This window comes from Sander vitreus, unplaced genomic scaffold, assembly GCF_031162955.1.
Source record: "Sander vitreus isolate 19-12246 unplaced genomic scaffold, sanVit1 ctg553_0, whole genome shotgun sequence".
In the NCBI taxonomy this organism is placed as follows: domain Eukaryota; kingdom Metazoa; phylum Chordata; class Actinopteri; order Perciformes; family Percidae; genus Sander; species Sander vitreus.
In genome coordinates this window covers 4,140-27,047 of record NW_027595652.1, presented here as the reverse complement: position 1 = coordinate 27,047, position 22,908 = coordinate 4,140, and the positions used below count along the sequence as shown (strand labels likewise).

General features: G+C 40.9%; 2 protein-coding genes across 9 annotated transcripts; one reads left to right on the top strand and one right to left on the bottom strand.

Moving 5' to 3' along the window:
- Positions 1-7: 7 nt before the first annotated feature.
- Positions 8-22,186, bottom strand: LOC144514362 (butyrophilin-like protein 2). 6 transcript variants are annotated; one of them, XM_078245508.1, is made up of 6 exons: positions 21,533-22,179; positions 4,281-4,607; positions 2,959-3,285; positions 1,614-1,933; positions 241-253; positions 8-114 (listed from the first exon to the last, which is right to left on the bottom strand). In XM_078245508.1, exons 1-6 carry the CDS (start codon positions 21,945-21,947, stop codon positions 62-64), a joined length of 1,455 nt encoding a protein of 484 aa, XP_078101634.1. In that variant the 5' UTR covers positions 21,948-22,179; the 3' UTR covers positions 8-61. The 6 variants fall into 6 exon arrangements, with proteins under 6 accessions (XP_078101634.1, XP_078101630.1, XP_078101635.1 ...); XM_078245504.1 differs by having other exon boundaries at positions 241-594; positions 1,607-1,933; positions 21,533-22,177; XM_078245509.1 differs by lacking the exon at positions 21,533-22,179 and adding an exon at positions 6,073-6,250 and having other exon boundaries at positions 241-594; positions 1,607-1,933.
- Positions 6,723-17,192, top strand: LOC144514364 (low affinity immunoglobulin gamma Fc region receptor II-c-like). 3 transcript variants are annotated; one of them, XM_078245512.1, is made up of 10 exons: positions 6,725-6,824; positions 8,004-8,120; positions 8,967-9,002; positions 9,476-9,739; positions 9,819-10,061; positions 12,628-12,753; positions 13,041-13,127; positions 14,839-14,934; positions 16,445-16,499; positions 16,589-17,192. In XM_078245512.1, exons 2-9 carry the CDS (start codon positions 8,090-8,092, stop codon positions 16,492-16,494), a joined length of 933 nt encoding a protein of 310 aa, XP_078101638.1. In that variant the 5' UTR covers positions 6,725-6,824; positions 8,004-8,089; the 3' UTR covers positions 16,495-16,499; positions 16,589-17,192. The 3 variants fall into 3 exon arrangements, with proteins under 3 accessions (XP_078101639.1, XP_078101638.1, XP_078101636.1); XM_078245510.1 differs by having other exon boundaries at positions 6,727-6,824; positions 16,445-17,192; XM_078245513.1 differs by lacking the exon at positions 13,041-13,127 and having other exon boundaries at positions 6,723-6,824; positions 16,445-17,192.
- Positions 22,187-22,908: the final 722 nt, after the last annotated feature.

Here is a 22,908-nt window from a genome sequence, read left to right as displayed (position 1 = left end):
TTTTTATATATCAGGACACCGACCACTGCAGCAGCTACAAGAACCAGTGCAACTGCAACAGCTACTGCCAGTCCAAGGTATGGTCTCCAGGAGAGGAGTTTCTATTCTCAGAACCTGAAGATGAATAAACATATGAGTCAGTAAATGTGTGATAGTGGAGCAGTCTTCATCCTCTCTGATGTTTGAAACTGCAGCTACAACCTGATACTCAGAAAAACTCACTGAGAGAGACTCACTCACCTGGCTCTGTAACCTGCAGACGGATGGTTCTGATTGGCTCAGAGTCGATGATGGCTCTCTTTTCACGTCTGAGACCACCTGGTGCAAAACGACACTCATATGTTCCGTTGTCATTGCTGCTCACATTCTTCAGAATTAAAGACACGTCTCCATTCTTCAGCTTTCTGTCCACCAGCTCCACCCTGTCCTTAAAGGATGGATGCTGGTGGGTTGTATTCAAGTGTCCATCTCTGTATAAGAGGACGTAGTCTGGCTTCAGGTCAACTCTGGTCCACTCTACAGAGCTGATGGAGGAATCAGCAGCCTGACACGGCAGAATGACATCATCTCCAGGGTTCACTACCACAGATTGGTCTGAAAAACAATAATAAACTACTATTAATAATAAAAAAGTCAGGTTATTTCAACAGTTCTCTACAGGTGTGTCCCTGCAGAGATATCACAGGACTTTATTCGCACAAGGTCAACAGTTGTTGTTGAGACACATGAAGCTGATCAACTTCTAATCAATAGTTCAAGTCTTAGCATCTCCTTAGATTAGAACAGCTGATCTGATCTGATCTCTTCCTCCGTCAGCATCTCTAAAACAGAACAACAGACTCCAGGTGTCCTGTTGTAGGAAATGTGTTGCTGCTCTCATAGATATAAAACTGTTATATATATGTGTGTGTGTGTGTGTGTGACTGCAGCACCACGGTGGTTTAAAACATCTGTTTCCTATTGTTTAAATCCACCAATCACAACGCAGCTCATCACAGGCAAGCCGTTTTAACATTTAGTAGTAATACTGGATATATATATATATATTGCAGATATCCGTATTTCTATTCTTCTTAGTCAAAAAGAACATATCGTCATTCTTCCTTTTGTTATTCATGACTTTCAATTTCAGATTCCACAAATTATTTGTAGATTTCTGTTTCTCCTTAACAACAACAACAACAACAACAACCTTACTCATCTGTATATTTGTGTACATTATACTGTATGTTCATATAAGGGTGTTTACATTTTTTTAATGATTACTATTATTATTATAACTAATTCTACTTAATCTACTAATTGTATTTCTTATAATACTTTCTGTATATTTTCATCTTATGTCTATTTAATGTGTATTTGTGTTATTCTGATGTGTTTACATTTCTTTTGACCTACTGTTTTGTTGTTACTTGAGGAAAGTGTATTGAAAGTAAGAAGTACTTTAAGTTGAAGGTAACTTTTCTTACAGTACTTTTACAGGAGTAAAATATTCCCTAAATGTTGAGATCTGAACTGATTCTCTCTGACTCATCATGGGAGACTCTAGAGGAGCTGCAGCTACAACCTGATACTCAGAAAAACTCACAGAGAGAGAATACCTCACCTTGAACCTGCAGACGGACGGTTCTGATGAGTCTGATTTGGTCAGTATCACCAGTTTTAACTCGACACTCGTATGTTCCAACGTCGATGCTGCTCACATTCTTCAGAATTAAAGACACGTCTCCGTCCTTCAGATCTCTGTCCACCAGCTCCACCCTGTCCTTAAAGGATGGATGCTGGTCGTCTGGAGTCAAGCGTCCATCTCTGTATAAGAGGACGGTATCTGGCTCTAGGTCAGGTCTGGTCCACTCTACAGCTCTGATGGAGGAATCAGCAGCCTGACACGGCAGAATGACATCATCTCCAGGGTTCACTACCACAATCAGGTCTGAAAAACAATAATAAACTACTATTAATAATAAAAAGTCAGGTTATTTCAACAGTTCTCTACAGGTGTGTCCCTGCAGAGATATCACAGGACTTTATTCGCACAAGGTCAACAGTTGTTGTTGAGACACATGAAGCTGATCAACTTCTAATCAATAGTTCAAGTCTTAGCATCTCCTTAGATTAGAACAGCTGATCTGATCTGATCTCTTCCTCCGTCAGCGTCTCTAAAACAGAACAACAGACTCCAGGTGTCCTGCTGTAGGAAATGTGTTGCTGCTCTCATAGATATAAAACTGTTATATATATATGTGTGTGTGTGTGTGTGTGACTGCAGCACCACGGTGGTTTAAAACATCTGTTTCCTATTGTTTAAATCCACCAATCACAACGCAGCTCATCACAGGCAAGCCGTTTTAACATTTAGTAGTTATACTGGATATATATATATATTGCAGCTATCCGTATTTCTATTCTTCTTAGTCAAAAAGAACATATCGTCATTCTTCCTTTTGTTATTCATGACTTTCAATTTCAGATTCCACAAATTATTTGTAGATTTCTGTTTCTCCTTAACAACAACAACAACAACAACAACAACAACAACCTTACTCATCTGTATATTTGTGTACAGTATACTGTATGTTTATATAAGGGTGTTTACATTTTTTTTAATGATTACTACTATTATTATAACTAATTCTACTTATTCTATTAATTGTATTTCTTATAATACTTTCTGTATATTTTCATCTTATGTCTATTTAATGTGTATTTGTGTTATTCTGATGTGTTTACATTTCTTTTGACCTACTGTTTTGTTGTTACTTGAGGAAAGCGTATTGAAAGTAAGAAGTACTTTAAGTTGAAGGTAACTTTTCTTACAGTACTTTTACAGGAGTAAAATATTCCCTAAATGTTGAGATCTGAACTGATTCTCTCTGTCTGACTCATCATGGGAGACTCTAGAGGAGCTGCAGCTACAACCTGATACTCAGAAAAACTCACAGAGAGAGAATACCTCACCTGGAACCTGCAGACGGACGGTTCTGAGTCTGATTTGGTCAGTATCACCAGTTTTAACTTGACACTCGTATGTTCCAACGTCGATGCTTCTCACATTCTTCAGAGTTAAAGACACGTCTCTGTCCTTCAGATCTCTGTCCACCAGCTCCACCCTGTCCTTAAAGGATGGATGCTGGAGTTCTGAATCCAAGCGTCCATCTCTGTATAAGAGGACGTAGTCTGGCTCCAGGTCAGGTCTGGTCCACTCTACAGCTCTGATGGAGGAATCAGCAGCCTGACACGGCAGAATGACATCATCTCCAGGGTTCACTGGTACCACAATCAGGTCTGAAAAACAATAATAAACTACTATTAATAATAAAAAGTCATGTTATTTCAACAGTTCTCTACAGGTGTGTCCCTGCAGAGATATCACAGGACTTTATTCGCACAAGGTCAACAGTTGTTGTTGAGACACATGAAGCTGATCAACTTCTAATCAATAGTTCAAGTCTTAGCATCTCCTTAGATTAGAACAGCTGATCTGATCTCTTCCTCCGTCAGCGTCTCTAAAACAGAACAACAGACTCCAGGTGTCCTGCTGTAGGAAACGTGTTGCTGCTCTCATAGATATAAAACTGTTATATATATATGTGTGTGTGTGACTGCAGCACCACGGTGGTTTAAAACATCTGTTTCCTATTGTTTAAATCCACCAATCACAACGCAGCTCATCACAGGCAAGCCGTTTTAACATTTAGTAGTTATACTGGATATATATATATTGCAGATATCCGTATTTCTATTCTTCTTAGTCAAAAAGAACATATCGTCATTCTTCCTTTTGTTATTCATGACTTTCAATTTCAGATTCCACAAATTATTTGTAGATTTCTGTTTCTCCTTAACAACAACAACAACAACCTTACTCATCTGTATATTTGTGTACAGTATACTGTATGTTTATATAAGGGTGTTTACATTTTTTTTAATGATTACTATTATTATTATAACTAATTCTACTTATTCTATTAATTGTATTTCTTATAATACTTTCTGTATATTTTCATCTTATGTCTATTTAATGTGTATTTGTGTTATTCTGATGTGTTTACATTTCTTTTGACCTACTGTTTTGTTGTTACTTGAGGAAAGTGTATTGAAAGTAAGAAGTACTTTAAGTTGAAGGTAACTTTTCTTACAGTACTTTTACAGGAGTAAAATATTCCCTAAATGTTGAGATCTGAACTGATTCTCTCTGTCTGACTCATCATGGGAGACTCTAGAGGAGCTGCAGCTACAACCTGATACTCAGAAAAACTCACAGAGAGAGAATACCTCACCTGGAACCTGCAGACGGACGGTTCTGATGAGTCTGATTTGGTCAGTATCACCAGTTTTAACTCGACACTCGTATGTTCCAGCGTCGATGCTTCTCACATTCTTCAGACTTAAAGACACGTCTCCGTCCTTCAGATCTCTGTCCACCAGCTCCACCCTGTCCTTAAAGGATGGATGCTGGTAGGTTGGAGTCAAGCGTCCGTCTCTGTATAAGAGGACGGTATCTGGCTCCAGGTCAGGTCTGGTCCACTCTACAGCTCTGATGGAGGAATCAGCAGCCTGACACGGCAGAGTGACATCATCTCCAGGGTTCACTACCACAATCAGGTCTGAAAAACAATAAATAGTAATCAATAAAAGTCATGGTATTTCTAAAGACCTCCATCAGGTGTAACACTGCAGAAGGGATGTTAATTAACAGATATCACAGGACTTTATTCCCACAAGTCAACACATGAAGAACCTCCTCACTGAGATACGTGTTGACATGATTAAATCTAGGCCGTGGCTACGTACGGAGGTACGTGGAGATACCGAGCCTGACGTCACTTCTCAAAAAATGTTAACTACACGTTATGGCGCTCGGCTGTGGCTTGGTAGCGTTGCATTCCCCCTCCACAGAACCATAAATCAGCCTTAAAGGTACAATATGTAACATTTCTGCATTAAAATGTCTAAAAACGACCAAACCCTCTCCCCCCCGGTGCTGAAAACATCGAAAAAGTTACACTGACGTGAAATATATTGTGATATTGTGGTTTTAGCTGCTGGCTAATGTTAGCTTGCTTGCTTGCTCGCTAACTAGTCAAATAGCTAGCTAGCTAGCTACCACAAATTGCATCAAGAAAGTTAAATTATTTGGGGAAACTGCAGATATTTTATCAGCGTGACATGAATAAATGTTACTAAACGTAACGTGGATAAAACTGTAATGGATAAACCTATCCGTGAACAGATATATTCCAATCGGCAATTATGTTAAACAATGAAAACTACAACTAGCGCAGAAAAAGACGTTTAAATGACATATTAGTCAAAAACAAATCCTCATTTTTCAAGAGTTGTTTTAACAATAATATATCATTTGTCAAAGTTATTCAATGCAGATGGTCTTCTAATGAATGACTCTGAATTAGTGTCCTTCTATAACATCCCTGTCCCCCCAAAGTAGTTTGCTATTGTAATGGATGCCATTCCCAAAGGTGTGATGATATTATTTAGAGGTAACACTGAACCACTTCCTTCTCCTCGTCTGTTGTCAGTGAATGACACAATAATAGGGGAAATATGTCTTTTATCGAGCCCTTCAACCCATGGGTCGACATACAGTCTAGGTCCCTCCCTTCCTCTCTCTAGCCTCCTCCTCCTCTCTACAGTCTAGGTCCCTCCCTTCCTCTCTCTCTAGCCTCCTCCTCCTCTCTACAGTCTAGGTCCCTCCCTTCCTCTCTCTCTAGCCTCCTCCTCCTCTCTACAGTTTACAGTCCCTCCCTTCCTCTCTCTCTCCCCTCCTCCTCTCTACAGTCTAGGTCCCTCCCTTCCTCTCTCTCCCCTCCTCCTCTCTACAGTATAGGTCTCTCTCTCTCTCTCCATATTTAGACAACTAAGACCGTTGTAACATTTTGTGTGTAGTAAGTTACTGAGAAAGTTGAACACAACACTTATGAATCACAAACCCATTACTGTGTAAGGAAATGCACTTAAATGTGCACTATTCATACTTAAAAACATATTCACATTTCCTTTCAAACCTTTAAAGTCTACATTAATCTTTTCACAATCAAAGCTGATATTTACCAGAAGCTGCTTCAGCCACAAGGATCAACAGGAGTATTAATGGAGGCATTAGATGATTGATTGGTGATCCGCAGTCGTCTCTGTATCCCAACACTGTTCTCTCTGTCAGTAGATCTTGAGCTCATTTCCCCGACACTGCACTAGTGACGGGGTTGGTATGCAGTCTGGTTTGTATTTGAATGAGAGGGTGGGACTAACAGCGCGGGTGACAGGAGGACAGATGAATCTGAAGGATTCGAAAAGCAAAAGTACTTTAGGACTGACGTGTCACTCTTAATATTTGAATACATTTAGCAAGAGCAGCAACAGAGGGTCAACTTCTTATTAACAGAAGATACTTATTAGAAAAAAACACTTTGTTATACACATATGTAATTCAGTTTATTAAAAATGATACGTTATTTAGTTATTTACCTCATTGGTATAAACGGGGTTGATAAATAGAAACACCTGTCACTGTAACACAATACAGTTAAACAGCCACACATACTACATCCTCAAGCTATTTATATATATAACACAGTCATTTAACACAAACTGAATTACTGTTGTATTACACTTGATTCTAGCTGTACCTAATAAACTGGACACTGAGTGCTGCAGTGGATTATAAAGGCCACCTATAAACAGGTTATGAAGTGTTGAGCCACTGCAACAGGTCTGATAAGAGACTAATGTTGGCTCCACCTCCTCCACCCTGAGAACAGATCTGAAGGTCTCCCTGGTCCACGCTGCCCTCTGCTGGACTCAGAGTGAGTCTAACTGTTCACCTCCAGCTCTTTCAACCAGCTGTCTAGGACCAATCTGTTTAGTTAGATGTCTGCCTGTCTGCTGTGAAGACCCGTCACTGCTGGACATAGACCCCAGTTTGATTAAGTAATAGTAACTCGACAACTGTGTAATATCTCAATGGAAGAATCTCGGTCTCATGTTCAATTAAACCCTCTTTTTTCAGCACATTAAAGACATATCAGCATGATCACCTTCTTTCATCCAGCTCATGCAGAGACCACTCCATTAGAACCCTTTTACCGTCTTTTTCAACATGCAGGGTAGCATTAGGATTGGACGACAAAACTACTTGGTTAGGATAAGGTTGTGATTTGGGTTTAATTAAGTAGGCCTACATCTGTGATTGTTTTGAATGTGACGTTACTGAAGTAGGTTACGTACGTAACTAAACTTACAATAAGTTAATGTTGACCTTTGGTTTTACACAGTACACAAACAGCGGCCTCCTGGGTGAGAGTCTTGTGGTTGTTTATCCATCCCAGGCTCCCAGGAAGTGCGCTGGGCTTTGAAGCTAATTTGACAAAGGTGTTATGGTCAGCTCTCTCTCCACCCTGTTTTGGGTGTTTTTTCCTGTGTGTCTGTGTTTGTCAGTGTGTTGTCTGTGCTTTTCCACCTGAGGCCTGTACTATGAATCCAGATCAACATGTCCTTCTTTCAGTTCCCCGTCTTCACCTAACCTAACAACAGTGGTCCTCCATAAGCTGTGTCACGACGCTGGTTAACAACTAGTTCAATCAGCACGACCAATCACAAACATCTACCAGAACACAGACACGGTTTTACAGGCTAAACGCAGGAAGGAAAGCTGGCAAAAAATAGGCGACGCTGTAGATATATGAATATGTAAATAGTAGCTTAGTATTGCAGGGCACCATAACAGGTTACACTACACGTTATGGTAGGCCTAGTTTAATATAAAACTCCATACAGTATATGTAGTCGGGGGTCCCTGCTCGTGTCTCTTTCAGGTTAGGGGACCCCTGAGCTAGATGATACTGAGATTCTGATAACAGCTGTTCACAACCTGTTATTTTGTTCATTTTGAGGTGTTTCAAAGGCCATACGTTTTCTCTTACCTAATATTTTCTGACGTGCAAATACAAAATAGAAAAAAAACTATTTCCTGAAAATGCCAACAGTGACACGTGACGAGGAAGGAGGAGGGCTTTACTCGGTGTGACTGGTTAGACACTAATGTGCTGATCTCATATGACCAACATCTCAAATGGAGGACTCATCTCTGCAGCTGCTGCTGGGTAAGTTCAGCTTCATGTTTCAGGGTTTATCAGTTGAAATAACAGGAATTCATGATTTAATTAAGAGTACTGCTATTAAAAAGGCTTCAAATTCTGCTGGTTGGTAAAACAATGCAAATTAGCAACCCAGTCTCACAGCAGTTTTGTGTACACAGACACGTTTATTTAGTGTTTTTCGTGATGATCAGCATGTTTTCTAAACTAATGTATTTCAATGGGAAGCATCTTTGGTGATCACAGCACGATTCTTTCTGCCAGTCGGCTGCAGCAGAGAAGCTGGATACAGCTTTGATACCTATCAACATTTATTTAGATGTTACCACCTGGTACAATGCATCTCTCCTTGTTCTTATACATAACAGGGTTAATGTTAACTTTTAAATAAAATCAAATAAATTTCCTGTATTTTCGTCCCAAAAGCGACTCCTAACCCTAACCCATCAATAGCATTCACACGCTACTATTGGTCAGGCGTCCATGCTTACGCAAGGTAACGTAACCCCATTTGTACAGGTCCTATCACCTGACCAATCAGCTATGCTAACATTAAACCACTTGAGCTGCTTCATAGGGCGGGTCTGTCCTAGAAGTTACGTGGGATCCATAATAATGAATGAAAACCAGCTCTAGTTAGCATAATGGCTACGACTAGCAGTCTGCTGCAGGATGTAAAAGACCTTAAATAGGCCTACAGCCAGTAGATCTGACCAGGGATCAATCCTCTTATTGATATTTGTTTAAGAGAGCGAGAGAGCGAGAGAGAGAGATATCTCTCTCTGCGTGTTTTCTGTTGATGTCTTGTTCCACGTTAAAGCTCAAACTAACCTGATATTGATTTCTCTTCAGTTCTGACTTCACTGCTGACCAGCAGAACAAACCAAGGTCAGTACACTCCTCCTGTCACATCTGATAGACAAGACCAGGTTTGAGGAGGAGAGTTTATGAATACATTAAAACACTAAATGCTGTTTTGATAGCCGCAGTGATCACAGACTGGAGAGGGAAGATAAAACTGAAGATAACATTTAAAACCATTTTAAAAGCCCTTTCAAATGATGCACCGGCTGCTAGAAAAAGAGGAAGAACTGATTCTTTTAAAGGATGGGTAATAAGATGGTGATGTCAGCAGGATTATTGAGCCAAAGTATTAATAAACAGTAAGACACATGTAGACAGATGTAGATATTCTGCTGTGTGTAAAAACATGCAGAAGTGGTTTGTTAGCTTACGACTGATTTACAGAGGAGAGGATTCAGCTGTGAGCAGACAGAGAGAAAGCAGGAATATGAGGAATGTGGACAAAATAAGCCTAAAAATGTAAATCATCTTCTATAACTGCATCTTTCTCCCTCCAGCCTCTTTGACTGTGAGTCTCAGCAGCTCTCAGATGTTTAAAGGACAGTCTGTCTCTCTGAGCTGTGAGGAGGACGACAGCTCTGCTGGATGGACTCTGAGGAGGAACGGGACCAGAGACAACAGGACTCAGTGTGGAGATGGCTGGGGAAGACCTGCTGGTTCTTCCTGTAAAATCAGCTACGTGGTCTCAGAGGACAGTGGAGTTTACTGGTGTGAGTCCAGAGAGGGAGCAACCAGTAACAGCATCAACATCACTGTCCCTGGTAAGATCAGACTGGGGAGTCAGTATTGATGAAGCTGTGTGTGAATGGATGACATGCTGTAGTTTGTCTCTGTGTTGAGGTGGACCAGTGATCCTGCAGAGTCCTGTCCTCCCTGTGACGGAGGGAGATGACCTCACTCTGCACTGTAAAACAAAGACGTCCTCCAACCTCCCAGCTGGTTTCTATAAAGATGGCTCCTTCATCAGGACTGAGCCTGCAGGTCACATGACCATCCACAATGTTTCCAGGTCTGATGAAGGCCTCTACAAGTGCAACATCAGCAGTGATAGAGAGTCTCCATCCAGCTGGGTCTCTGTCACAGGTGAGGAGGTTAAAGGTCATTCATTTAAGGGTGCTTTCACACCTACAGTTCGGTAGACTGTGTGTGATTTAGGGGTGGAGATGCATCGGTGTTACATTTTTCATTTGGTTAGGATTGTGTTCACACTGCACTTTGTCAAATACCAAACATTGTCTTTGAGATTATAATGATGTGTGGTCATAATAGGTTATGGATTATCCCTTAAATCAGGTCAGTAAATTGTGTGTAAGGTTTAAACTGCACGGCCCGTACAAAACGGTTAAAAAACTAAAACAGCTCAGGTGTGAAAGCACCCTAACACACCGTCTGCTATTTGATCTTTTCACCTCTTCTTAAACCAAGGGAATTCAGGCCACGTCCACACGTACCAAAACGATCCCCCCACCGTCTTCCCTGGCATCGTTTCAAGCATATTTAACGGATCCATTTGTAAATGACTCAACACACTACTTCATATTCCAGGCCTATAGGTGGCGCTGTTTCTGCTACAGAACGTCACCAACAAACGGAGAAGAAGAGGCGGAGCGTGCACATAAAGCTTGCGTGCTGTATACAAACAGACAGTACATTTCGCCCTAGTAACCCTAATAGGCTCAGTATCTTCTCCAGCAGCAACACAAGCACCTAGTCCGCCATTGTTGTTGTCGCGGGATATGAGGTTGAAGGCTAGAGGTCCATGGGTGTGGCGATGACATCATCGATACGCAAGTATGCGGCTTCGCCGTCCAAACGAAGGCTCAAGAGCAGCGTTTTCGAATTTTTTCACCCTGGGACCAGGTTTCTTCAGGCAGTGCGTTTACAGGACTCGTTTGGACGATCGGCCAAAACGTGCGTTTATACCAAAAAGTCTAAAGCTTCACATAGAAAAGGAAGAACAGTGAAATGACCAGTGGTGTCGTCTACGTGATACGCAGGTAGACGCCGTATACCCACTAGGAAAAGTCAAGGATTTCCGTATACCCACTTACAAAAGCGCACTGATACGTAACAACATCGTTGTGATAGAACAGTCTCACTTTCATTCATACATTCACCCCGTCTGTGTTGTGAAGCACTGACATTTGGACCTTTGGGCTTCAGTGGCCGTGCCCTGGATCTGACGCGACGTCACTAAGCAACAAGTTGTTTGGCGGTCATTCTTTGCGCGGTCTTTCCTTTCTCGCAACTGCTCGAGTTTGAACGTAACAAGATATGAAACGTAAACAATCCCAATTAACACTACGTCAGTGTTTTCATAAGTCCATCCCTGAAGCTACTGCCGCGTCGGGTGACACTGCAGCTGCCACAGATCATGATGACCCGATGGTTAACGTTACCGTTACCCAAAAAAACAGCCCGAAACTTCTACCCTAACGTTACTTTTACCTGGTAAGTGAGCGTTGTTAGGGTTTCAGAGGATGTAGGACCCAAATGCAGAGACGGACAGGCAGTATGAGCTTTGAGGATTTAATAAACAAATAATAAAGTCCATACCAACAAAAGGTGTCCCGAGAACAAAAGGCAAATCCAAAAACAGGTACAAGCAGAATCCCCAAAACAGAAACAGGAAAAACACAGAACAGTGGCAAGCAATCCACTGACGAGGACAAACGAGAAACACCAAACAGCACACAATAATCCAACAAGAGACAAAGACAGAAGAGACACTAAATACACCAGGTAATGAGATAACAAGAGACAGGTGACACAAGGGCTGGGAAACAGGTGAAGCACATTAGGGCTGGGCAGAACAATCAAACAGGCGGGAAAACACGACAGGAAGTAAAACAAGACTAGACAGAAAGCCAGAGACTTCAAAATAAAACAGGAAACAGAACATATACAGGAACATACAACCATGACAGTACCCTAAAACAAACAAACAAAAGTCAACCCAGGGAGGGCGGAGGGGGACCGGAGGAGGGACGAACGGAGGAACAAAAAGTCAAACGGGGCTAGGGAACTGAAGATAGTGGGACTTGGGGACAGAAAGGCTGCGGCCAGCAGGGCTGCAGACAGCTTCCTCAGCAGATGTTATTACTAATAGATACTAAACTTGTATGATGATGCTCGTTATTAGTCATGGTTTTGTGTGGCAGTGTAGGGGTGCTGATTAAATGGCTCATTTGTGTGATGTCCTGTTGTATTCAGGTTCAGTTGCGTTTCTCAAAAAGTGAAATCTGTCTCGTCTTTAAGTGTTGTTTTTCCAGGGCTTTAATAAATGCCATCAATACTGAAACGTTTGTCTGTCTGTCTGTCTGTCTGTCTGTCTGTCTGTCTGAGTTCGTATTCGGAAACGTCACAGTGCGTTGCGCTGGTACAGGCGAGTATGAGGCTGGGAGGGGAAAATCACAGTATACTCACTACAAAAAAATAGACTACACCACTGGAAATGACTGAACATGTTATCTACTTCTTTTTATTTCTTTGGTTTTAATTATATTCCTTTGTTTATTTTAGAGAACATGACTACAAGTCCTCCTCCAACCTCCACCAGTCCTGAAGGAGGAACAGTGAAATAGCTGAACGTGTTATCTACTTACTTTTATTTCTATGCTTTTAATTAAATATTTTTTGTTCATTTTAGAGAAATCCACGACTACAAGTCCTCAACCCTTCTCTCGTCCCCTTGTGTTGGGGTCTGCTGTTTCATTCGGTGTCCTGGTTCTCCTGGTTCTCCTGGTGAGACGACGCATCCGTAGGAAACCTAGAGGTTAGTCTAGTTAGACTCATATTGCGCTGCAGTTCCAAATCAACATTTCCTGTTAATATTTTCAGTTTCAGAATTGTGTTGTGAAAAGTGTTCAAACACCTGTTTCTTCAAGTCAAATGTCTCTTAGGATTCTCATGAATCACTATTCTGTTGTTGACAAACCATCCTCACCACCAGGGCCCTTTAGCATGCTCCGGACCTTTTGGTCCAATCACATAATCTTCCTCATGTTTCCATCTTTAATGGATAAACTGATTGAAATTGATGTTAACTTTGGTTCATTTCAGCTGAAGTAGAAGCTGGAGATGATGACGTCACATACAGTGATGTCACCATATCACGTAACCTGCAGCAGCCAATCAGACGGAGCAGAGGTAAAGATGGTTTTAATGATTTTCAGAAGAAAACGTGTGTTCTTGTTTTAATGTCCTGAGAGGACGTTTGGGGAAAAGAGCATGTTATAAAATGAGGATATTGTAACAGTGTCAGTGTAAGGTCTATTAGTCTATTAGTAGATGATAGCGTGTGGTGCTTGTCATGAGAGTGTGGGTGTTGTGTACCCTGTGGTTAAACAGCTCTAACAGCTCTGTGGTCGTCCAGGTTCCTCTTTCTCATAGCAACCTTTCAGCTGAGTGTGGTCTGCACACGCTTCACTGCAGGGAGGGAGAGAGACTCTCTTTTCTACATTTAGCATCAACCCAAAATCCCAAAACAAACAAAATACCTTAGCTAGTTAGCTTTCTCCTTAGCGTTCAAATGAAACACAGATTCAGTTTACAATTTCAATATGTCCTACTACATTTATCCTCATTCACTCCTATAACTGAGCTTTAATAATATAACTGTATTATAAAGAGCCTTGTACTCTTACCAGGAATAAATGATGAACCATTATGGCTCTTATCGACCATTTTTCTCTCATATAAATAATATCTCACAATAAAACTCACATAAAATGTGACCATACATTTCGTGTGCGTCACATTTGCAAAAATAAACAAATTATTGGTGAAACAATGTCCCTCTCCTTGGTGCAGTCAGTTCTTCTGGGGGCTTTTATTGTGAAGAATTTATAGGAAATTCTTCAGCGGCTGAGTTGAGTTTGCCAGTTTTCTCCGTAGCAAAAACAACGCTGTGTAACTCTGGCGATGCAAGACTAATAAATAACTAAAGGAGATGACGTAGGAGCAGGAATATCTGGAGTAATATCCTTCATATTGGTGAAATTGGACATTTTACTAAAACTAATGTTACTGTATACCGGTGGCTGCCTTTTCCAATGAACAGCGCTGCAGAGAGCTCCCAAGAGCAGCAGCACAGTAACACAAAGACACATCAATAACAGTATGATATTAACATCCTAAACACACAATTTAGTGGTTTCTGGCATGAGAAGTACTTTGCGTAGTTCTGCTCACAGTTGAGTAGGCGGCCCTAATGTGGCCCAGGACACATTCCTGTCCTCACTGGACACATGCGGCCTAAACCACCTCCAAATGTGGTTTTTAAAACATGATATATGTATATATATATATAGACTATGCACGCCGAGTGTTTTCAGCTGTACTTAGATCTGTCCTCTTGTGATCTGATCACTCAGGTCTGATCTTAAAGCCAGTTATAGAAACGGGGTGCAAGAGGCACGAATCTCTCGCTCAAGCTGTCAAGATTGTGTTAGGCAGATATATTGATGGCGCCATAACAAAGATGCTCATCTAAATCTAGTTCAGTATATCTCTCTCTGGGAAATAGGCACATTTTCACATTATTTGGTGTGTTAATAACCAAGTGTTGTTTGTGCGACACCCTGACATGTTGACACCGTGACTTGTTCCTCTTGTGGTCAACATGTCTCTAAAAAAGAACGGCTCTGTGAGTGTGAAGTCCATTTCACATGAACTGGGTTTCCATTTAAGCCCTGCCATTGTACTTCCCCTTATGTAGACTTTGACACTTGTGTCTTAAAGCTGTATCCTGAAATTTGCTGCTAAAATGTATCAGCTATTAAGTCCTTTTCTAATACTATGGAAAATAGTATTATTGATTGTAGTAAAAGTTAAATAATCAATGTCATTTCTTTTCCAGAGAGCGATCCTGCTGCAATCTACTCTGGAGTGAGAACAGAAGACGTCTCTTACGGACAAATAGTGATCAAAGACAAGAAATCAAACAGGAAGAAAGGTACAGCTGGTCTTCTATGTCTTCATCACTAGAAACATAACACATGTATGTATGTATGTATGTATGTATGTTCATGCTGATGAAGGAACATGTCACCTAAAGCAACTCTGACTATGTTTACATGCACAGAGTATTCAGTTTTACAGAAAAGAATAAATATTCTGAAGAAGCTGTTGACAAAGGAATGAAAATGAATACTCCACTAATAATACTGTTAACATGTAGCCGTTAAAAAACAGGATATTTTAACAAAGTGTTCCAGTGGTGGAGGACTTGTTGGATAAGATAAGATAGACTTTATTAATCCCACACTGGGGAAAAACAATGTACACACATCAGAATAACACAAATACACATTAAGTAGACATAGGAGAAAAATATATATACATAAAGTATATGAACAAGAAAATTAAATCAGTTAATAGTAATAAAAAAAAGACATATTTACACAAACACTCTTATATAAACAGACCGTATATAAATACAGATATACAGATGAGTAAGGTGTGGATGAATAGAGATGACATACTGTACATTTGGAGGTAACAAAGAGTGATAAATAAATAAATGTGCATAGTGCAGAATATAGTCCAGTGATGCTCATATTACAGAGACAGCTAGCAGTGCTACATTATGTTATATTAGCTAGCAGTGCTACATTATGTTATATTAGCTAGCAGTGCTACATTATGTTATATTAGCTAGCAGTGCTACATTATGTTATATTAGCTAGCAGTGCTACATTATGATATTATATTAGCTAGCAGTGCTACATTATGTTATATTAGCTAGCAGTGCTACATTATGATGTTATATTAGCTAGCAGTGCTACATTATGATGTTATATTAGCTAGCAGTGCTACATTATGATGTTATATTAGCTAGCAGTGCTACATTATGATGTTATATTAGCTAGCAGTGCTACATACTGAGGCTGTCATACGAGGTGCCACCTGCACACATTCCCACAGGAATGTCACGATACCAAAAATCTAGTAGTCGCTACCGGTACCACCAAGAGCCTGGCATCACCACACAGCCAGTATACGGTAACGTCTTCCCTGAGTTCACCTGGAACTCCCAGACAGCCAGCATGTTTAGTTACATCTGTTCTCATGACATCCATATTTACACACCAATGGTTCAACATCTGGAGCAAGTCAGGGTTCAGTGTCTTGCCCAAGGACACTTCTAAGCACTGACCTTCCGTTGGTAGACGACCTCTCTACCACCTGAGCCACAGCCGCCTTGAATTACATATTCAAGGCGTACATATTCAACATATTCCTGTTTACATGCAGCCGTAAACATGCAGGAGACAAACTGAGACACAGATTCTGAATGTGCTGTATACATGTCCAAAGACTGCTTCTAAAACCTGAATAATACCGACATGTAACACGTCTTCATCGGGAAAAAAATAACAAGTCACTGTTGAGAAATGCTGTTTGTCTGCTGATGGAGTTTGTCTATGATAGTTTCTCATAATGTTTGAACTGTTTGTGTTCAGAGCCTCCAGCAGAGCCAGATGTCCTCTACTCCTCACTGAGGAAGACCTGAACACCATCACACCAGTCCAACCAGTGGAGTCCAGCCGGCCAATCACTGGTCCCCAGAGACCCTCACATCTACATTTGTACCTGTATAGCAGTCCGGTCATCCAACCAACTGGCTTTAGAAGTCCCAAGGTCGAGGTACAAACTGTGGGAGGGGTTGCTCTTTTGCAGTTGCTGCCCCGAGACTTTGGAACAAGTTACCGCCTGGTATTCACACCATTACAGACGTCGCTCTTTTGAAATCCAAACTTAAAACTTCTTTATTTAGAATGGCTTTTAATGCACAGCAGCGTTGCAGCATTATCTCTTTATTTCTCCTGTTTCTATGCAACAGTTTCAGATGTTACTGTATTCTATGTTTTCCTCTTTTTATTGTATGGTATGTTGTTTATTCTTGGTCCTTCGAGCACTTTGGAAACCTGTTGGTTGCTGTGAAGCACTATGAATAAATGTTGATTGATGTTAAGGCTAAATGAGATTAATGCAGCTACAAAAAGCATGTTTGCATTCTTTAGATGTGTTTCGTTCAATGCTTCTTATTTAAGTCATAGATGTGTTCCTCTAACTGTTTCATACGTTGCACAACAACCAACAAATATCTACTGAACAGAGTCTAATGATAATAACTAGTTACTGATATTAATATATTGTATTCATGAGCTTGTTTCTGTGCAGGATCATTAAACTCTGGTGTCTCCTCGTGTGGTTCTGTGGGTTTCACATCTCTGACAGATGGAACATTTGTTCTGGTTGTGGCTAACAGATCCACACTTCTCTTCAGCAGAGAACAGAGAACAAACACACCGCAGACTATAAACAGCTGCACCATCAGCCAGCGGTTGGAAACTTTACACCAATCACAAACAGCTACAGAGCCGAGCGTCTGAGGTGTGATTCTGTAGTCGGTGAAGAGTCACTCGACTTTCTTAAGTTTAAAAGTCACAGAAACCAGCTCATGATTCCAGTCTGATGATCTTTAATGAGCAGATATTCATGTTGTTCTTCCACACCAGACATATTCACTGTTACACTCAGACTGCTTTAAATATTTCAAAACCTACAAGCCATCAGACGACGTGACACAGCCAGGTCACCCATCCTTACTATCTTCCCTCTTGCACATATTTTTGTATTAAAACTAAGTTTTTGCACCCCTGGGCAATAACTGCACATTCCTGCACTAATGTACACATTGAAAGCAGACCCTTTATATACATATCCTTATCTTTTTCAATAAGATGCTGATTGTAAACCTCTGTTTGGATGACAGCATCATATCAGTTGAGTCAGACAGCCAGCAGGTGGCAGCACAGCACCTTCTCTTTCTTTACACATGTTCAGTTCAGCAGGGAACAGCTCAGAGCTCTTTAACTTATGGAGTTTTAATTCAACCGTCACTGTGTTAGAGTAACATTTAGACTACAAAATAAAGATCATCACCATGTCAACAGACACATGACATCACACACCAGAGAGTCCAAACCAACAGTTGATTCATTTCAGAACCACTCTGCAGCAGAAAACACAACAGAGACCAAACTCCCTCCTAGGAAGAAGAAGGTAAAGGTTGGTATCCTATCCTGATATCTCCAACTTCTCCAAATACTGCTCTTTGTGAGCACCTCCCAGATGCCCTACCTCGACCAATAACGGCACGACAACTTGTTGTTCAAAAGAAGAAGCCATAAAGAAGAAGATAGTATTATTATTACAGTTTATTTAGTGTTATTTATTTTAAACTGACTGAAACTAGTGAAACTTTCCGCTGCTCTACTACTACTGTTTAGCTTGTGCTTCCGGTGTTTTTTGCCCCCAACGTCTCCTCCCAGGCAGCGTGGCAATGGTTATGTTTAGGGTTAAGGTTAGGGTTAGCTGCCTGGAAGGCACCGTTGGAGGCAAAAAACACCATCGAGCGTGATTCTGTCGTCCGTCGTGGCGTCGTCACGTGTTTGCAAAGGGTCTATAGCTTGTTTTATGATTCATGAGGAGTAAACCGTTTTATTGTATTAATAAATGGCACTTTTTTTAGTATTTAATGTGTCAACTCTCACTGATTCTTGCTTACTCATTACATGGCGTTAGTAGTTTTAAGGAGCTATACTTATTCAGGGGAGCGCAGGGACGGGTGGTATTTGTGATCTTATGCGGTGGGCCGGTCTGGGCCAAAATGCCAGGTCTGATTTTTGGTCCCAGTCTGTCCCTGCACGCAATAGGTTTTGCGTTCTCTCGCGAAACATGTCTTCTTCCATCCTTCTGAGCCATGTGTCTATTTCCACTCAGCTGCCCAGAGCAATGAATCAGCTCGTTGCATTTTACTTTGATCTGGGAATTATGCTGATATACTGCTCAGGGTACATTCATATCTCATATAGGGTATCATCAATAGCCTATTTCTTGAATGTATGAAATAGAGAATGTGCAATGTCAGAGGGTCACATGATGTGGCGATGAACAAACACTGAATTATCAGAGAATCTGTTGCTCCCTTGTAGTGTTACAAAGACAGAACGTTAGTTCAGGGACAAAAACGTGAAAGTACAGCCAGCACTGTGGTTTCAGTCAACCCTTCCAGTCACCTGTGTGTTCATTCTCTACCTGTAATAGTCAAACTTCCTGTAGGCTACCGTGTGGGACAAATCTGTTTAATGACATCGGATTTTAGGGGCAGTGGTTGCCTAGTGGTTAATGAAGTGGGAGCGGGAGGTCGTCGGTTCAATCCCCAGACCAACAGTCTAGGTGGGGAAAGTGAAAGAGCAGCGCTTCTCCCTCATTACCATCACTGAGGTGCCCTTGAGCAAGGCCCTTAACCCCCAACTGCTCCAGTGGAGCTGCTCAGTGGCCAGCAGATCAGACTGTGGTAGTACTGAGCAGCTTCCAGTATGAATGTGATCAGATCAGACTGTATATATATACACACACACACACAATTTTATATATATATATATATATATATATATATATATATATATATATATATATATATATATATATATATATACATACACACACACATATAAATATATATATATATATTTATATATATTATATGTGTATATATGTATATATATACACATATATATATATATATATACACACACACACACACACATATGTGTAGTATACCACACATGAGAAAGCAGCATTACTGTAAAAACATGTTGGACAGAAATCTCTTCAGCTGATACCAATGATTCTGTCAGATTCAGATCTCTCAGGATTACATCGTCCTGTACTCATTGACATCGTCCTGTACTCATTGACATCGTCCCGTACACATTTGTACTCATTGACATCGTCCTGTACTCATTGACATCGTCCTGTACTCATTTGCTTTAGGTCAAGGCTTTATTTGTGTTCAAAGAATAAAAAACGCACAACAATGAATATATAAAAGTAAGAACTTGAGGATCCAAATGTAGCAAAATAAAGTATATACATATAAGATAAGAGTAAAACAGTTTAAGGCGCATTAAGGTATCTGAATGTTAAACCTGAGTTATTAACTTCCATCATGTCTCTGATCATTATTATTTCATCCATTCATTCATATTCAATAATTATCAGCTGATTTCACAGCTCATCACTTTGGTATAGTTCACATTTCATAACATTTCCTTTAACAAACATCATGTAAATAATACTTAGTAGATAATAATCCAGTTGAAGGTCTTATTTAGAGACTCGTCCTCTATGTCCTCCTGAGATATTCTGAGCTGCATCAGATGATTTTATAATAACAATATTCACAATGTTATCAACTCCTCAGTTTAAACCATTCAAGGTGAGTTCATATATAATCATCAGCTGGAAATATAACATTTAGCATCATGAGGCTTCATACGGCCGAGCAGAAAACAATCATTTAATATTCCCTCCATATCAAATGAATTATTACCAAACCACCAAACAGAAGACCTGTTGGAGATCTGTCTACACCTGAGGCCTGGACTACGAAGCGAGCTTCGGCGTTAACGAGCTAACTTCAGGTTCAACCCAGGGTTTTCTGTACTACGAAGGTGGATCACTTGTGATCGGGTTCAATCGCCGTGGTAACTCATGCTGAACGCCTAACCTGGGCGGGAGCAGGTTAAGTTGGAGATTAGAGATCAACCGGAGTTAAAGCACCGCCTACTGACCAATCAATACTCCATAGATAACGGCGTCACCGTTCTTAGAAGATCAGGCGGAGCTGAGAGAGAGAGACAGACAAAGTTAAAACATTTAGAGCCCGACCACCCCGTTAGCATTCCCTGATGTGTATATTTATGAAATATGTAGATTGTAAGGGGAGGGAATTACATATCGGCTCAGCTTCTTGAGCCGTGTGTTGCCAACACGCACATCAGTTTGAATTTTGTTAAACATTTGCACTCACGCTGGCTTCCCACTGCCAGGGCTGCAACTGAAATACCAGGCTAAAGCAACGACAGTTCATGGAAAGGACCAGGGTAATCATGGTCAGATCTTGGTCCTGACTGATGGGACGTGATATTAATAAAGCTAAAACCCCGGGTTGACTGAACTAGTTGTTAACCAGCGTTGTGATACAGCTGATGGAGGACCACGGGTGTTAGGTTAGGTGAAGACGGGGAACTGAAAGAAATCTGACAATCAAATCACTCAAACTGACCAAATAGCAGCTCTGCACCTGACCTCACACCCACAGAAGTAATGAGAATCATGTTGTATATACAGCACATGAGAACACTGTCTGGTGTTCAGAGCTCTGGGAGTTGTTAGAGGAGCTGAACGTCTCCTGCTTCATCAGCAGCAGCAGGTTGTCTTGATCTCATGTTGTTACGTCTTTTATATATCAGGATACCAACCACTGCAGCAGCTACAAGAAACAGTCCACCTGCAACAGCTGCTGTCAGTTCATGGTATCGGCCTCCAGGAGAGGAGTTTCTATTCTCAGAACCTGAAGATGAATAAACATATGAGTCAGTAAATGTGTGATAGTGGAGCAGTCTTCATCCTCTGATGTTAGAAACTGCAGCTACAACCTGATACTCAGAAAAACTCACAGAGAGAGACTCACTCACCTGGCTCTGTAACCTGCAGACGGATGGTTCTGATTGGCTCAGAGTCAATGATGGCTCTCTTTTTACGTTTTGAACCACCTGGTTTAACTCGACACTCGTATGTCCCGTTGTCGATGCTGCTCACATTCTTCAGAATTAAAGACACGTCTCCGTCCTTCAGATCTCTGTCCACCAGCTCCACCCTGTCCTTAAAGGATGGATGCTGGTAGGTTGGATCCAGGTGTCCATCTCTGTATAAGAGGACGTAGTCTGGTGGCTTCAGGTCAGGTCTGGTCCACTCTACAGCTCTGATGGAGGAATCAGCAGCCTGACACGGCAGAATGACATCATCTCCAGGGTTCACTACCACAATCAGGTCTGAAAAACAATAAAAATAGTAATCAATAAAAGTCATGGTATTTCTAAAGACCTCCATCAGGTGTAACACTGCAGAAGGGATGTTAATTAACAGATATCACAGGACTTTATTCCCACAAGTCAACACATGAAGAACCTCCTCACTGAGATACGTGTTGACATGACTCATCAATAGTTCAGGTCTAATCCTTCAGTAAATGATGTTTAATATTAGATCTGATCTCTTTCATAGTCAGTGTCTCTCACCACTAAAGGTGAGAGAATGATTCTGTGTTAAAGGTACGTGGAGATACCGAGTCTACGCTGCAGCCTGACGTCACCTCTCAAGAAATGCAACCACACACACACCTCTGAAGAATAAATATGATAAATAATAAATATGAATTGTTTTAATATTAGTTAAATTACCAGAAAAAGAACCAGTCCTTGTTTTGGTCTTGTAATATATCCATGTTATGCTGGGTAGCTCTTACATCACATAGTATTGCAGGCTTGCTGATGTACAAAGTAAACCAATACAATTCAAATGTTTAATTAATTAACATGTATTTTCAAACATGGATAGTCCCACCACTGTAGCCATATTGTGCATGCAGTAGGCTGGCTAAGGTAAGCAGTGATGTTTGAGCTGACGCTACGAGTGGAGTGGAGTGGAGTTGGTTGGGAGGTGGCAGTCAGTGTATTTTGAGGAAGTGGAAAAAACCCGGAGGGGCGGAGACTAAAAGCTGCTCACTGATGTCATAACCCATCGTCATTGAAGGCAAAGAGTATTAGCCAATCAGAGGCAGAAAAGGGCGGGATTTATGTTCTTTTTTATGTTTATTGGTTGTGGCTAATTTATGTTGGATTAGTTTGTCATTAGAAGCTCTTTCCCGGTGATGGCTGAGCGTTACTTTTCTTTTTTTTTAAACTTTATTGAAGAATGTGGCCATACAGTAGGAAGGAACGTCTTCTGTACATCTTAACAGTCTACGTCCTAGACGAGCCAGGGGGTTACTAAAGGAAAACAAAACCAAAAC